The sequence below is a fragment of the Heteronotia binoei genome, chromosome 10 (genome assembly GCF_032191835.1).
Source record: "Heteronotia binoei isolate CCM8104 ecotype False Entrance Well chromosome 10, APGP_CSIRO_Hbin_v1, whole genome shotgun sequence".
NCBI lineage: Eukaryota > Metazoa > Chordata > Lepidosauria > Squamata > Gekkonidae > Heteronotia > Heteronotia binoei.
This window is the reverse complement of record NC_083232.1, coordinates 12,144,523-12,158,808: the sequence shown is the minus strand read 5'-3', so window position 1 is coordinate 12,158,808 and position 14,286 is coordinate 12,144,523. Positions and strand designations below refer to the sequence as shown.

At 48.2% G+C, this 14,286-nt stretch overlaps 1 protein-coding gene across 1 annotated transcript in view; it reads left to right on the top strand.

Moving 5' to 3' along the window:
* The first annotated feature begins 3,503 nt into the window (after positions 1–3,503).
* The window catches only part of PLCD1 (phospholipase C delta 1), an 80,618-nt gene continuing 69,835 nt past the window's right edge, over positions 3,504–14,286 (top strand). The window contains exon 1 of the mRNA XM_060248038.1: positions 3,504–3,693. Within this exon, the coding sequence (XP_060104021.1) occupies positions 3,594–3,693 (100 nt within the window). The 5' untranslated portion in view covers positions 3,504–3,593. The remainder of the gene's footprint in view (positions 3,694–14,286) is intronic.

Sequence of the window (14,286 nt, the reverse complement as noted above, 5' to 3'; positions counted from 1 at the left end):
GAGAAAGGGAGAAAAGGACTTCTTTCTCTACTTTCTCCATCCCATGCATAATCTTGTAAACCTCTATCATGTCACCCCGCAGTCGACGTTTCTCCAAGCTAAAGAGCCCCAAGCGTTTTAACCTTTCTTTATAGGGAAAGTGTTCCAAACCTTTAATCATTCTAGTTGCCCTTTTCTGGACTTTTTCCAATGCTATAATATCCTTTTTGAGGTGCAGTGACCAGAATTGTACACAGTATTCCAAGTGAGACCGCACCATCGATTTATACAGGGGCATTATACAGTCCAGTATTTAGTTCATGGAACTACAAGAAGCCCTTCCAAAGACGTCTGTTCTAGATATCAAGACGTTTCATCCGTCTTTCTTCAGTTTGGAGGTTTATTTATCACTGGATCCCAATCTTTACAATACATTACATTCACAGGAGACTAACAAGGTTCAGAACACGTACCTGTTAGATTTCCAGGTTACAGACATGTTCTGAACCTTGTTGGTCTCCTGTGAATGTATTGTAAAGATTGGGATCCAGTGATAAATAAACCTCCAAACTGAAGAAAGACGGATGAAACGTCTTGATATGTAGAACAGACATTTTTGGAAGGGCTTCTTGCAGTTCCGTGAACTGAATACTGGACTATTGACACTCCTTTGTGATTGGAAAGACTGCTTTTGAATTGTCTTCCGTTCATGTTCTTTTGCGACATGCTTTCTGTTTGAAGTTCTGTGTGCAAGTTTTGTCGGTACACCACTGACCTCTACATTACACTGTCTTGTTGTTTAAAATTCATGGTGTCTCTTAGCGGGTTTTTTTTATTTACACAGCTGTACGCTAAGATCCTATAGTTTCGCTATACCCCTGGAGAACATGACTGCTTTGAAGGGTAGACTCTAGGGCATTGTGCCATGCTGAGGCCCCTCCCCTCCCCTCTCCAAACCCCACCCTTTCCTGGATCCACCCCCAAAGTCTCCAAATATTTTCTAACACAGACCTGGAAGATCTACTGCTAACCATGGTGACTGAGGGGAGCCTCCACATTCAGTGGCAGTAAATCTTTGAATACCAGTGCCAGGAGGCAACCTCGGGGGAACGCCACGGCCCCTATGCCTTGTTCTTGGCCCTCCAAAGGAACTGCTTGGCCGCTAGGTAGGACAGGATGCTGGGTTGGAAGGACCACTGGTCTGTTATAGCACGGCTCTTCTGATATTCTGATCAGAAGGCCTTGGCCTCTGCCCCAGTGTTGGTCTTCCAGAGGAACTGGTTGCTGGACTACAGTATGCTGGACTACTGCTCTTCTGATGTTCTGATCAGAAGGCCTTGGCCTCTGTCCCAGTGTTGGTCCTCCAGAGGAACTGGTTGGCCACTGTGTAAAACAGTATGCTGGACTACTGCTCTGATCCAATGGGGCTCTTTTGATGTTCTGATCAGGAGAAGGCCTGGGCCTCTCTGCCCTGTTGTTGGCCCTGCAGAGGAATTGGCTGGCCACTGCATGAGACAGGAGGCTGGACTAGATGGACCGTTGTTCTGATCCAGCAGCTCTTTTCTTATGTTCTTAACAGGGAAGGCCTCAGCCTCTATGCCGTGTCATTGGCCCTCCAGATGAACTAGTTGGCCACTGTGTGAGAGGATGCTGGGTTGGATGGACCACTGGTCTGATCCAGCAGGGCTCTTCTGATGATTTTATGAAGGCCTCGTTGTCTATGCCATGTTGTTGGCCCTCCAGAGGAACTGGCTGGCCACTGTGTGAGAGGATGCTGAACTCGATGGACCACTGGTCTGTTCCAGCAGGGCTCTTCTGATGTTCTTATGTACTGCCCGGTCTGTTAACTGGAGATGCCAGGAACTGAACCGGGGTCCTTCTACATGCCAAGCAGAGGTTCTACCACTGAAATATGGCACATTCAGGGACTGCTCAGCCAAGCAAGGGTTAACCTGAGCCTGTGATTTCTCCTCTGTTGCTAGCTGAAACTGCTGGGCTAGCCACAGTACCAAGGACTGGTTGAAACTGGTTGTTTGGGTAGACTCAGATGGGAGTGTGTTGGTTTGAGGCAGGGGTAGCCAGACTGTGGCTCTTTCACACATATTGTGTGGCTCTTAAAGCCCCCCCCCCACCCCATCAGCCAGCTTAGAGAAGGCATAATCACTTCAAGCCAAGCCAACTGGCAGCTTGGAGAATGCATTTAAAGTTAACGTTGCTTTCTTTCCACCATTCCCTCCCTCCCTTCCTTGCAGCTCTCAAGCAAGTTCATATCTTGCAGCTCTTAAACATCTAACATTTATTCTATGTGGCTCGTACATTAAGCAAGTTCGGCCACCCCTGGTCTGAAGCAACAGAACAAAGTTGGAGTCCCATGGCACCCTTTAGTCCAACCAAGTTCAGTTCTGGGGACAGAGCCAGTTTGGTGTAGTGGTGAAGTGTGCGGACTCTTATCTGGGAGAACCGGGTTTGATTCCCCACTCCTTCACTTGCAGCTGCTGGAGTGGCCTTGGGTCAGCCATAGCTCTCCCAAGAGTTGCCCTTGAAAGGGCAGCTGCTGTGAGAGCCCTCTCCAGCCCCACCCACCTCACAAGGTGTCTTGTTGTGGGGGAGGAAGGTAAAGGAGGTTGTGAGCCGCTCTGAGACTCTTCGGAGTGGAGGGCGGGATATAAATCCAATATCTTCATCTACCTCACAGAGTGTCTGTTGTGGAGGAGGAAGGTAAAGGAGATTGTGAGCCCCTCTGAGACTCTTTGGAGTGGAGGGCAGGATATAAATCCAATATCTTCTACCTCACAGGGTGTCTCTTGGAGGGGGGGAAGGTAAAGGAGATTGTGAGCTGCTCTGAGACTCTTCGGAGTGGAGGGCGGGATATAAATCCAATATCTTCATCTACCTCACAGGGTGTCTGTTGTGTGTGGGGGGGAAGGTAAAGGAGATTGTGAGCTGTTCTAAGACTTTTCGGAGTGGAGGGCGGGATATAAATCCAATATCTTCTTCTTCTTCTTCTTGTGTGCATGCACACTTCTTCAGACGAAGCGCACACATGACGGAGCTCAGCATGGAAAGTGACCATCATTTCCCCCCTTTCCTTTTCACCGTCCCATGATCGGGGTGAGTACAGTGCCCCCCCCCCCCAGAGGAAGGGGGTCACATGCGTTCACTTTCCCGGTTCCAAATTGGACCAGCAATTAAACGCCGGGAGACAAAGGAGAGGGGGACTGTAGCGAAAGGCATTGAAAGCATCTCTTCCGTTCCCTTCCGTGACACACGAGGCAATTATAATTTTAATTGCTGGGAAACTTTGTCCCTCCCTGGCCTAGGGATTGGCCTAACGCAAACACAGTCTCATTTCCCCGCCAGTCTTTAGCGTATCCACCTGTCACCGCTGGCCAGTGTGCGAGAGCAAGCTATTGACAAACATCCCAGCGTACCTTGGAAGCCAGCCCGGCCGTCTCCTCCTCCTTCTCGTCGTCTTTTTTTTCTTCTTTGGACCCTGGGACTCTTTTCTTCCTCCCTGTGTAACCACAAGGTGTTTGTGGGACCCTGGAGTGACCTGGAGGCCTGAAGACCATCCCCGATGCCCATCCAACTCGGAGCGCCTCTCTTAGAGGGCCATGCAGTGTTTTACGAGAGTCCCCAAGCTCAGCCGATCCGAGGAGATTATCTTGTTGGAGGAGAGCCGGAAAGTAGCAGCTTTGAACGGGAAACGCCTGGGTAAGAGGAAGGCCCGATGCCAGCCGATGCCCGCTGTGGATGCTTTCCTGGCAGTCGTCCCTGGGCAGAGGCAGATGTTCTAATCTCCACCCTGACCTAAAGCAAGCCCAAAAGTTATTTTTTTAAGCCAAGGGAGGCTCTTAAGGGTTTTTCGTTCTCTCTCCTAAGCACCTGGCTGATGTAGCCGACCTGCTTGGAGCGATTGAACTAAAGGGTGCTTTGTTTTCTTTTTTGGGTAACTGAAGCTGTTTAGAGGCTGTGTTTGGCTTTTGTTTCGAAGCCCGGGAGGCTTAGAGAGCACTTGGGAAAGGAAACACACTGTGGTTTATTTCCCTAAATCTGTTTATGCAACGGATTGTGCGGTCAGGAAGCTGCAAAGTAACTTTTCATGATCTGGGAAGGGTGTGGGAGGGGGAACTCCGGGGAAATTGTCGTTTCCTGCTTTCTTGTTATCGCGGTGCACTTGTTGATCTCTTTAGAGAGATCTAAGCGGGCAGCCGTGTTGGTCTGAAGCAGTTGAACAAAGCAGGAGACAAGTGGCGCCTTTAAGACCGACCAATTTTGATTTAGAACGTAAGCTTTCGTGTGCTCTTAGGCACACTTCCTCAGACGGGGAATCCAGCTCAGTAAGCAAAGCCGTACATGTATACATACCTACATACAAAGCTATGTATGGCTTTGCTCACTGTGCCGGATTCCTCGTCTGATGAAGTGTGCTTAAGAGCACACGAAAGCTTGCGTTTTAAATATAAAATTGGTCGGTCTTAAAGGTGCCACTTGTTTCTTGCTTTGTTGTCGATCTCTTGTTCTTGCAATGGGTTATTATTCCGCCGAGTCTGCCGTGCGAAGTTAGACCTACTGGAGGCAGTGGGATTACTTCTGAGTAAATGCAGATAGACATGGGCTTCACTAGTATTGTTATTTTGCAGCAACCAGGCGGGAAGACAGGTTTGAATGTTGGATTGAGTTCCCCGCATTGTGTAATAATGTGTCACTTAGCTTTGTTTAGCCTGGAGAGGAGGCGGCTGAGAGGTGATAGGATCACCTTCTTCAAGTACTTGAAGGGCTGTTATAGAGAGGATGGGGTGGAATTGTTTTCTGTGGCCCCAGAAGGCAGGACCAGAATCAATGGGTTGGAATTAAATCAAGAGTTTCCAGCTCAACATTAGGAAGAATGTCCTGACCCCGTGGCACAGAGTGGTAAAGCTGCAGTACCGCAGTCCTAAGCTCTGTTTACAACCTGAGTTCGATCCCTGGTGGAAGCTGGGTTTTCAGGTAGCCGGCTCGAGGTTGACTCAGCCTTCCATCCTTCCGAGGTTGGTAAAATGAGTACCCAGCTGGCTGGGGGTAAAGTGTAGATGACTGGGGAAGGCAATGGCAAACCGCCCCGTAAAAAGTCTGCTGTGAAAACATTGTGAGAGCAACATCACCCCAGAGTCGGAAATGACTGGTGCTTGCACAGGGGACCGTTCCTTTCCTTTCCTTTTCCCCCCTGACTGTTAGAGCGGTTCCTCAGTGGAACAGGCTTCCTCAGGAGGTGGTGGGCTCTCCTTCCTTGGAGGTTTTTCATCAGAGGCTAGGGGGCCATCTGACAGCAATGCGGATTCTGTGAATTTAGGGGGAGGTCTTTGTGAGTCTCCTGCGTTGTGCAGGGCGAACTAGATGACTCGGGAGGTCAAATGTTTGGATATTCATGAAGTTCATTGGATGGGTTTGGAGAAGCCTTTATGCAAAGCTGAGGATGCTTGTGAATAGGGGGGCGGGGATAAGAATGGCAAAGCATGCTATGTGATAAAATACCTAACAGGTTTTTTTTACAAAACTGTTTTAAAATCACATCCGCGAGAGGGCCTCCAAACCTGGGGATCCCCTGCCCTCACCTGGGGATTGGCAACCCTACTTCAGGTGGTGGTGGAGGAAGCAAAAAAGCTCACGGCCAAAATTACTAGGAAAGATATTTACTACAGATAGAGGAGTAACGTGATATTGTACAAAAATATTCTTGTGTTCCAGAATCCAAACTGCAATCACAAAGGCTAAACAAATGAATAGCTCAATATCTTAATGCAAAATGACTCAAAGACTAAGATCACCGGGCTTATGGTATCACTCACAACATGCTTCAATGCAAATGTTTGTACACACTGGTATGCATCACACAGGAGCAAAGGCTTTGTAGTTTTAGTTTTCAAGTCCGTCTTTGGGACTTACCCAGGCCCGTAGCTACAGGGAGGCCCGGGGGGGGGGGCACGGCCCCTCCACCCAACCCCCCAACATATATGGCTCCTCCTTTCCCCGCCACTCTTGCGGCCCTCGATCTCCGCGCAGCTGCTCTTGCGGCCCCCAACTGAACTCCTCGCCACTGCTCTGGCGGCCCACAAATTTTTTTTCTCTGGGGCCCCTCCACCAGAAACCTTCCGGCTACGGGCCTGGACTTATCCCACTTCCGCACAAACAGCACCACACACATAAAACTAGCAACGAAGAGTCCCACAAAATTTGAGAGAAAAGATGTAATAGCACCGAAGTCAATCAAATAAGTCAGTCCTTCCTGACGTTCTCATTCTGACCGTGAAGGGAGAAATTTCCTCGAGGCCTCTAATCGGCATGATTTAAATATTTGGGGAAACAGCTAAAGTGGATCCTTTCTCCTTGTCATCAAGGGATGACATAGAGGGATTTCTGGAGGTCTGATTCACATCCTGAAGAGGGCCCAAGTCGGGTCTTGGGTCCTCACCGATGTAACAGTTCCCAAAGGGAATGAGAATTCTAAACAGAGGTTAAAACCCTTTGTCTAGGCTGGACTGTTTCAGACTGCTGACGGGGGGATAGTTTTCTGTGTGCAGGTGTAAGAGCCATGTTTGAGCTATGTGAGAGCCAGTTTGGTGTAGTGGTTAAGTGCGCATTCTTATGTGGGAGAACCAGGTTGGATTCCCCACTCCTCTGCTTGCAGCTCCTGGAATGGCCTTGGGTCAGCCATGGCTCTCGTAGAAGCTGTCCTTGAAAGGGCAGCTGCTGTAAGAGCTCTCTCAGGGTGTCTGTTGAGGGGGGGGGGGAGGTAAAGGAGATTGTGACCGCTCTGAGATTCAGCGTATAGGGCAGGCTATAAATCCAATATCTTCTTCATCTTCTTCATTGCTGTAATCTGGAGATTGGTTATAATTCTGGAAAATCTCCAGGCCCTTGGGGGGTGGTGAGGTTGAATTACCTCATCTCTAGCTACTCTGGTGCTATAAAGGAGATGCTATCTTCATTGTTGCTTTTCGCGTTCTTTCAATGTACTTTCCAATCACCCAGATGTATGGAAACCAGCCCTGCCAAGAATTTCTTCCTTGGAACTCCTTCCCAAGGGCAATTCTGTTTTCTGCTAGCTCACGAGAATGTCCCCAGCTGATTTCTGGTACTTTCTGTTGCAAAGATTTATTTTACGGACATCAGCAGGTCTTTATTTTACTTATTTGGGATGCTGTTCTGGAGAGGCTAAATAATTCTAGAGTTTGAGGGGGGGCACACCACCTCCTGAGTTATTAAACAACATCACTTACTGGAATAAAAAAATCGGCTTTTCTCTGCTCCCTAGCATCTTACGGCTCCATCTCTGTGGGGTTCAGGCGGATAACAGTTTTCTTGACTCTCAAAATTTTGTTGTTCAGTTGCACAGTCAAGTCTGACTCTTTGCAACCCCATGGACAAAGTCACGCCAGGTTATACCCGCTGTTAAATAGTGAGTCCGATGCAGCAGAGTTCAATACAGGTCATGCTTTATTCCAATCAATCAATCACGCCTTTATTGGCGTAACCAAAAGAGATTGTATGTCAGCCAAACAAGGGTCAAATATGTCGGTCCAATGCATAAAAGGCTAAAATAAGATTAAGAATCACAATAAAACCTACTTAGAATAATTTTTGACCATTTCAGCCAAGAATTTGGCAACAGCTCTTGTGATATTGGTTATGTTGTCATTTAGTAGGAAACGGCAATCAATCCTATTTTCTTGATTATAGGATGGTAAAGCAAGACTATCTAACAGAACCTTCCGGAGATTAGTATACAGTTGGCAGTTCAATAAGATATGCTGGATGGAATCAGGTGAGCTTGACCCACCTAGACAAATGTCTCTCGTTAAAGGGGACTTGAAATCTCCCGTAGAGAACGTTGGAGGGAAATGCATTCATCCTAGCCAGCATAAAAGCTCTCCGATGTTGCGGGTTATCTAATTCAGATAAGTATTTGGCCATTTTTCTGACCATCTGCTTTATTGCTACTACATACTAACAAGACAACATAGTGAGACAGAGACTCTGCTTATATTCATGCAATAGAAACACACACACACCGAATCCCATACCAAATCACGGCAGACAGGTTTCGCGCCAAGACCGCTCACTGGTTGCTGCTCTGAGTTCAAATCTATCAGCGTCTATAGCATTTCCCATGGTTGCCCAGATGGCCGTGAAGCTACCGTGAAGCAGAAAATTCAGTACATAACACCCCCAAACAATGTTCCCTCTAAGCTGTGGAGTCACGTGAGCAAAAATCCTCTTTTGTGAGCTACTGCATCAATTAATTTGCTCAGGGGCCATTTTTCCGGAGCTAAAACAAAAATGTGTGAGCTGGGGGGGGCGGGCTATAAAGCTATGTGCTAACTCACATAAACTCAGCTTAGAGGGAAGACTGCCCCCAAAGCCTCCTTAGCCTCTAAGATGCTATGGGATTTGAATCGAGTTCTTCTACTGCAAACCAGCATGGACACTCCCCTGAAACTATATATGAACATATGAAGCTGCCTTATACTGAATCAGAGCCTGGGTCCATCAAAGTCAGTATTGTCTACTCAGACTGGCAGCGGCTCTCCAGAGTCTCAAGCTGAGGTTTTTCACGCCTACTTGCCTGGACCCTGTTTGGAGATGCCAGGGATTGAACCTGGGACCTTCTGCTTCCCAAGCAGATGCTCTACCACTGAGCCACCGTCCCTCCCCTGCTCTCCAGGGTCTCAAGCTGAGGTTTTTCACACCTATTTGCCTGGACCCTTTTTTAGTTGGAGAGGCTGGGGATTGAACCTGGGGCCTTCTGTTTACCAAGCAGATGCTCTACCACTGAGCCACCATCCCTCCCCAAACTAGTTTTCTTAAGGGCCACATCAATTCCCTACAGGGGGTAAGAAAGCTGAAAATGGAAAAGGATCTTGGGGCAACAGATGAGAAAGGGAAAAAGCAGAACAGCAGATAGGGAGCCAATCTGTGCAAAGAATAGGACAGCCCTCCTATTCCTTGCCATTATTCAGGCAGTTGGGTTGCCAGGTCTGACTCAAGAAATATCTGGGGACTTTGGGGGTGGAGCCCGTAGACATTGGGGGGGTGGAGCCAGGAGCAAGGATGTGACAAGCATAATTGAACTCCAAAGGGAGTTTTGGCTATCACATTTAAAGGGACCGCACACCTTTTAAATGCCTTCATTGGAAATAATGAAGGACAGGGGGTGCCTTCATTGGGGGTTCATAGAATTGGTCCCCTGGTCCAGTCCTTTTGAAACCTGGGGGGTGTTTTGGGGAGAGGCACTGGATGCTATGCAAAAAATTTGGTGCCTCTACCTCAAAAAACAGCTCCCCCTTCAAGTCATAGATACCCATGAACCAATTATCTATTATACCCCAGGGGTGGCCAACGGTAGCTCTCCAGATTTTTTTTTGCCTACAACTCCCATCAGCCCCAGCCATTGGCCATGCTGGCTGGGGCTGATGGGAGTTGTAGGCAAAAAAAAATCTGGAGAGCTACCGTTGGCCACCCCTGCATGGGAACTGGTCTCCACAGGTATAATGGAGTGCCCAGCAGGCATTCCCCCCCCCCCGCCCCTGCTTTCTGATAACCCTGAAGCGAGAGGAGGGCCTCCAAACCGGGGGATCCCCTGCCCTAAACTGGGGATTAGGCAAGAAGAAGAAGAAGAAGAAGAAGAAGATATTGGATTTATATCCCGCCCTCCACTCCGAAGAGTCTCAGAGCGGCTCACAATCTCCTTTACCTTCCTCCCCCACAACAGACACCCTGTGAGGTGGGTGGGGCTGAGGGGGCTCTCACAGCAGCTGCCCTTTCAAGGACAACCTCTGCCAGAGCTATGGCTGACCCAAGGCCATGCTAGCAGGTGAAAGTGGAGGAGTGGGGAATCAAACCCAGTTCTCCCAGATAAGAGTCCGCCCACTTAACCACTATGGCTGACCCAAGACCATCCCAGCAGCTGCAAGGTGAGGAGTGGGGAATCAAACCCGGTTCTCCCAGATAAGAGTCCGCCCACTTAACCACTATGGCTGACCCAAGGCCATCCCAGCAGGTGCAAATGGAGGAGTGGGGAATCAAACCCGGTTCTCCCAGATAAGAGTCCGCGCACTTCACCACTACACCAAACTGGCTCTCCTAACCGGAAACTGCAATGTACTGATTAGTAAAAACTGAGATGAACCACTGCGTTACTTATATCTTGCAAATAATTGCTCCACAAATTTTTGCAAAATCCTATTCATATATTCACGTTTATGTGTCATAAACCAAAATTGGACAGGACCAATGAATAAAGCAGGAGTCAAGGTGCACCTTTAAGACCAACCAAGTTTTATATAGAACGTAAGCTTTCGTGTGCTCTCTAAGCACACTTCAGACAGAACTGCTCTTGAGTTCTGAGAGCTCTGAGAGAGCTCTGACAGACCTGCTCTTGACTGGCTATCTGGGGCTCTGGGGAGGGCCACTGTGTGAGACAGGATGCTGGATCGGGTGCACCACTGGTCTGATCCAGCAGGGCTCCTCTTATGGTTCTTATCGGGGAAGGCCTCAGCCTCTCTGCCCTGTTGTAGAACAAAGCAGGAGTCAAGTGGCACCTTTAAGACCAACCAAGTTTTATTTAGAACGTAAGCTTTCGTGTGCTCACTAAGCACACTTCATCAGACGAGGGGGTCCGGTATTGTGGCTGGAATACATGCGGTTTGTCGATTCAGAGGGCAAACTAACTGATCCCATGGTCACATAAAACAGCGTGGCTTGGCCATTTGGTCTGGATAGCCATAAAAAGTAATAAAATCCCCTGCCAAATGGTGTTTCTGCAAATCTAGGTGAATCACAAAAGGACATGAACAAAGCAGGAGTCAATTTGCACCTTTAAGACCAACCAAGTTTTATTTAGAGCACAGGCTTTCCTGTGCTCTCTAAGCACATTTCATCAGACGAGGGGATCAGGTATTGTGGCTAGTACAACTAGTTGGACTACAGCTAGGAAATGTGATTTACCTAGATTTGCAGAAATACCATTTGGCAGGGAAATTTTATTACCTTTTATGGCTATCCAGACCAAATGGCCAAGCCACGCTGTTTTATGTGACCATGGGATCAGTCAGTTTGCCCTCTGTATTCCAGCCACAATACCTGATCTGATGAAGTGTGCTTAGAGAGCACATGAAAGCGTACGTCCTAAATAAAACTTGGTTGGTCTTAAAGGTGCCACTTGACTCCTGCTTCGTTCAGCTGCTTCACACCAACACGTCTGCTCAGCTAGTACCAGCGAATGTGCCACTTCTTGCTTGGGTAGCCAGCAAGAAGTAGCACATTCGTTGGTACTGTCCAAGTCTATCCACAAAAGATAGACTTTGGTACCTTCGCAATAATTTTGGTACCTTTGGACTTTGGTACCTTCACAATAATTGGAATTTGATTTGTATTTTGAGCTGCGCTGTATTCGTGGAAATTTATAAGAATTTTGGTTTATGATATATAAATGTGAATATATGAATAGAATATTGCAGAAATTGGTGGAGCAATTATTTCCCAGATTTCCCATTTTAGTTTTTAGCCAACTGAGGCTGGCAACCCTAGCAGGCAGAGTATTGTAGAGTTGAATGTTCCCTTTTTTTTGGGTCACCATGTAAAATTTTCCTCCTCCTCAGTCGTTCCTGAAGAACGAGGTTAAGTTCTGAACATGCTAGCACTGGGGTGTCAAACATGTGGCCTGGGGGCCAAATCAGGCCCCCAGAGGGCTCCTATCAGGCTCCCGAGCAACTGGCTCTTGTCTGCTTCTTTCTCCCTTTCTCTTGCTTCCTTCTGCGTCCCACCTTGGTTTGCAAGGCTTGCTCAATTGCACAGGGGCTACAGAGCAAAACTTTGATTTTCTCCATTGGTTGAGGCTCGTCCCCCTCCCGGTCCCCTGAGGAGGAAGGGAAAGAGGCAGAGCTTCCTTGGCCCAGTTCCCTGGATCCCACGTAGGCTTCCCAACCCCCCCGCTCTGGCGGGAGTCCCCTGGGTTTGCAGCCTCATCTCCCGGTCTTCAAGAAGTGGGAAGCGGGGGGGGGGAGAACATACCTGTAGGCTTCATTATAGAGCTCCTGTGCCGTTTGTAAAATGTCTGCCCCTTTAAGGCTAGGCAGCGAGCAGGAAGGGCTTGGGAGAACAGCCCCGCCCTTTCTTTTGCTTTCGCTTTCACAAGAGTTCTCCGGAAGAAGATCTGGTAAGTGTGTGTGTGTGTGTGTGTGTGTGTGTGTGAGGGAAGGGGCAGGGGATTCCCTGGTTTGGAGGCCCTCCCCCCTTTTAGAAAGCGTGGGGGGGGAGGGAAATGTCTACTGGGCATTCTATTATTCCCTACGGAGAACGATTCCCATAGGGAATAATAGGGAATTCATCCGTTGGTATTGGGGGCTCTGGGGGGGCTATTTTTTGAGGTAGAGGCACCAAAGTTTTAGTATAACATCTAGTGCCTCTCCCCAAAATACCCCCCAAGTTTCAAAACGATTGGACCAGAGGGACCAATTCTATGAGCCCCAAAAGATGGTGCCCCTATACTTCATTATTTCCTATGGAAGAAAGGAATTTTAAAAGGTGTGCTGTCCCTTTAAATGTGATGGCCAGAACTCCCTTGGAGTTCAATTATGCTTGTCACATCCTTGTTCTTGGCTCCACCCCCAATGTCTCCTGGCTCCACCCCCAAAGTCTCCTGGCTCCGCCCCCAAAGTCACCAGATTTTTCTTTAATTGGACTTGGCAACCCTAATCCCACGGGAGAGATACAAAGAAAGCAGCTTTAAGTCCAATAAGTGGTAATGTTTTAAGCATCTTTTATTTTTATTTTTTTTAAATCTTTTGTTGTGTTTGTCTGTATCTATTTAAGATTAGGCAGCAGAGATATAAACTTTTTAGTTTTAGCTCGGCCTGTCAAGGTCGCATTTTGTGTGTGCGTGAAAAAGGTCTCACTAAAGTCAGATCCGGCCCTCATAACAAATGAGTTCGACATCCCTGTGGCATTTTTTCTGAGCCGTGCGTTCATCTCAGAACTGTTTTCAAATCGGCAAGGGCAGGTTTTACTTTTGATTTTAAAGATGCGGGAAACGGAAGAGCTGACCTAAGCACCCCCAGTGCATGACCCCATTCTGCTATGCAGTGGAGGTCACAGAGTCACTATGGGGCAGGATCCGTAAGGGAAGCGGAGCTCAGAGGCATCCTGCAGAGAGAGAAACCGAAAGCCCGTACCGCTCGCCTTTTTCTGACCTGTCAAACTCAGTAGCACCGAGTGTCTTGACCGTCTAAGCGTGATGGGCCGTTTTTGTGTCCCCCAAATGCAAGCCTGAAAAGTTACAACAGAGAAAAGAGATAGAAAAGATGTTGAGATGAGTAAGTAAAAAAGCCAAATATAATACAAGCTAAGGGAGGGTTTAACAGTGGCCCTAAAAACCCAGCAAAATTGGCCAGTATACCCAGAACCTGGTGCATACCAGGTTTCATGTATTTGTATTATTGTTATATTGTTTCCCCCCAAAAAGCCTAAAAATGAAGATGTACCAGCAGCCTGCAGACATAATGAACAAGGGGGAATTGTAGGGTTGCCAGCCTCCAGGTGGGGCCTGGAGATCTCCCGCTTTTACAACTGATCTCCAGCTGGCAGAGATCAGCTCCCCTGGAGAAAATGGCTGCTTGGAGGGGTGGACTCTGTGTGGCATTGTACCATGCTGAGGCCCCGCCCTTCCCCAAACCCCGCCCTCTCCCAGATCCACCCCCAAAGTCTCCAGGTGTTTCCCAACACACACCTGGCCAGCCACCCTAAACTGTGCCCAGGGCTGGTGGTGTGTGCTGTGATTGTGGACACACAAGCTCAGCTCAGCAACTGACGCTGGGCATACACTTTAGCATCCTGACTCTTGTATTTAAGGGCGCAAGCTTCTAGTCCGTAAGGCTGATGAGATGCATCTGAATATGTTGGGGCAATTCTTTGTGAAATTTTGGAACCCGAAGAGGGACTGACAGGGTGCTCTGAAAATGGAATCAGGGTAGGGTTGCCAAGTCCTTCCTCTCTGCCTTTGCACAATGATGACACCCGGAAATGACATCATTGCACAGGGCACGTTGCACTGGGAACAGTCTAGGATTCACAGTAAAAACTCTATGGTACCTGGTACACCTTCATTTTTAGGTTTTTTAGGGGAAAAAACCTCTATGGTACCATAGAGTTTTACTGCAAATCCTAGAATGTTCCCGGCGCAACATGCCCTGTGTGATGACATCACTTCTGGGTGATGATGGGGCTCTTTGGGGGCCCCCTGGTGGCCTGTTCCATGCCAGCAGGTTGGGG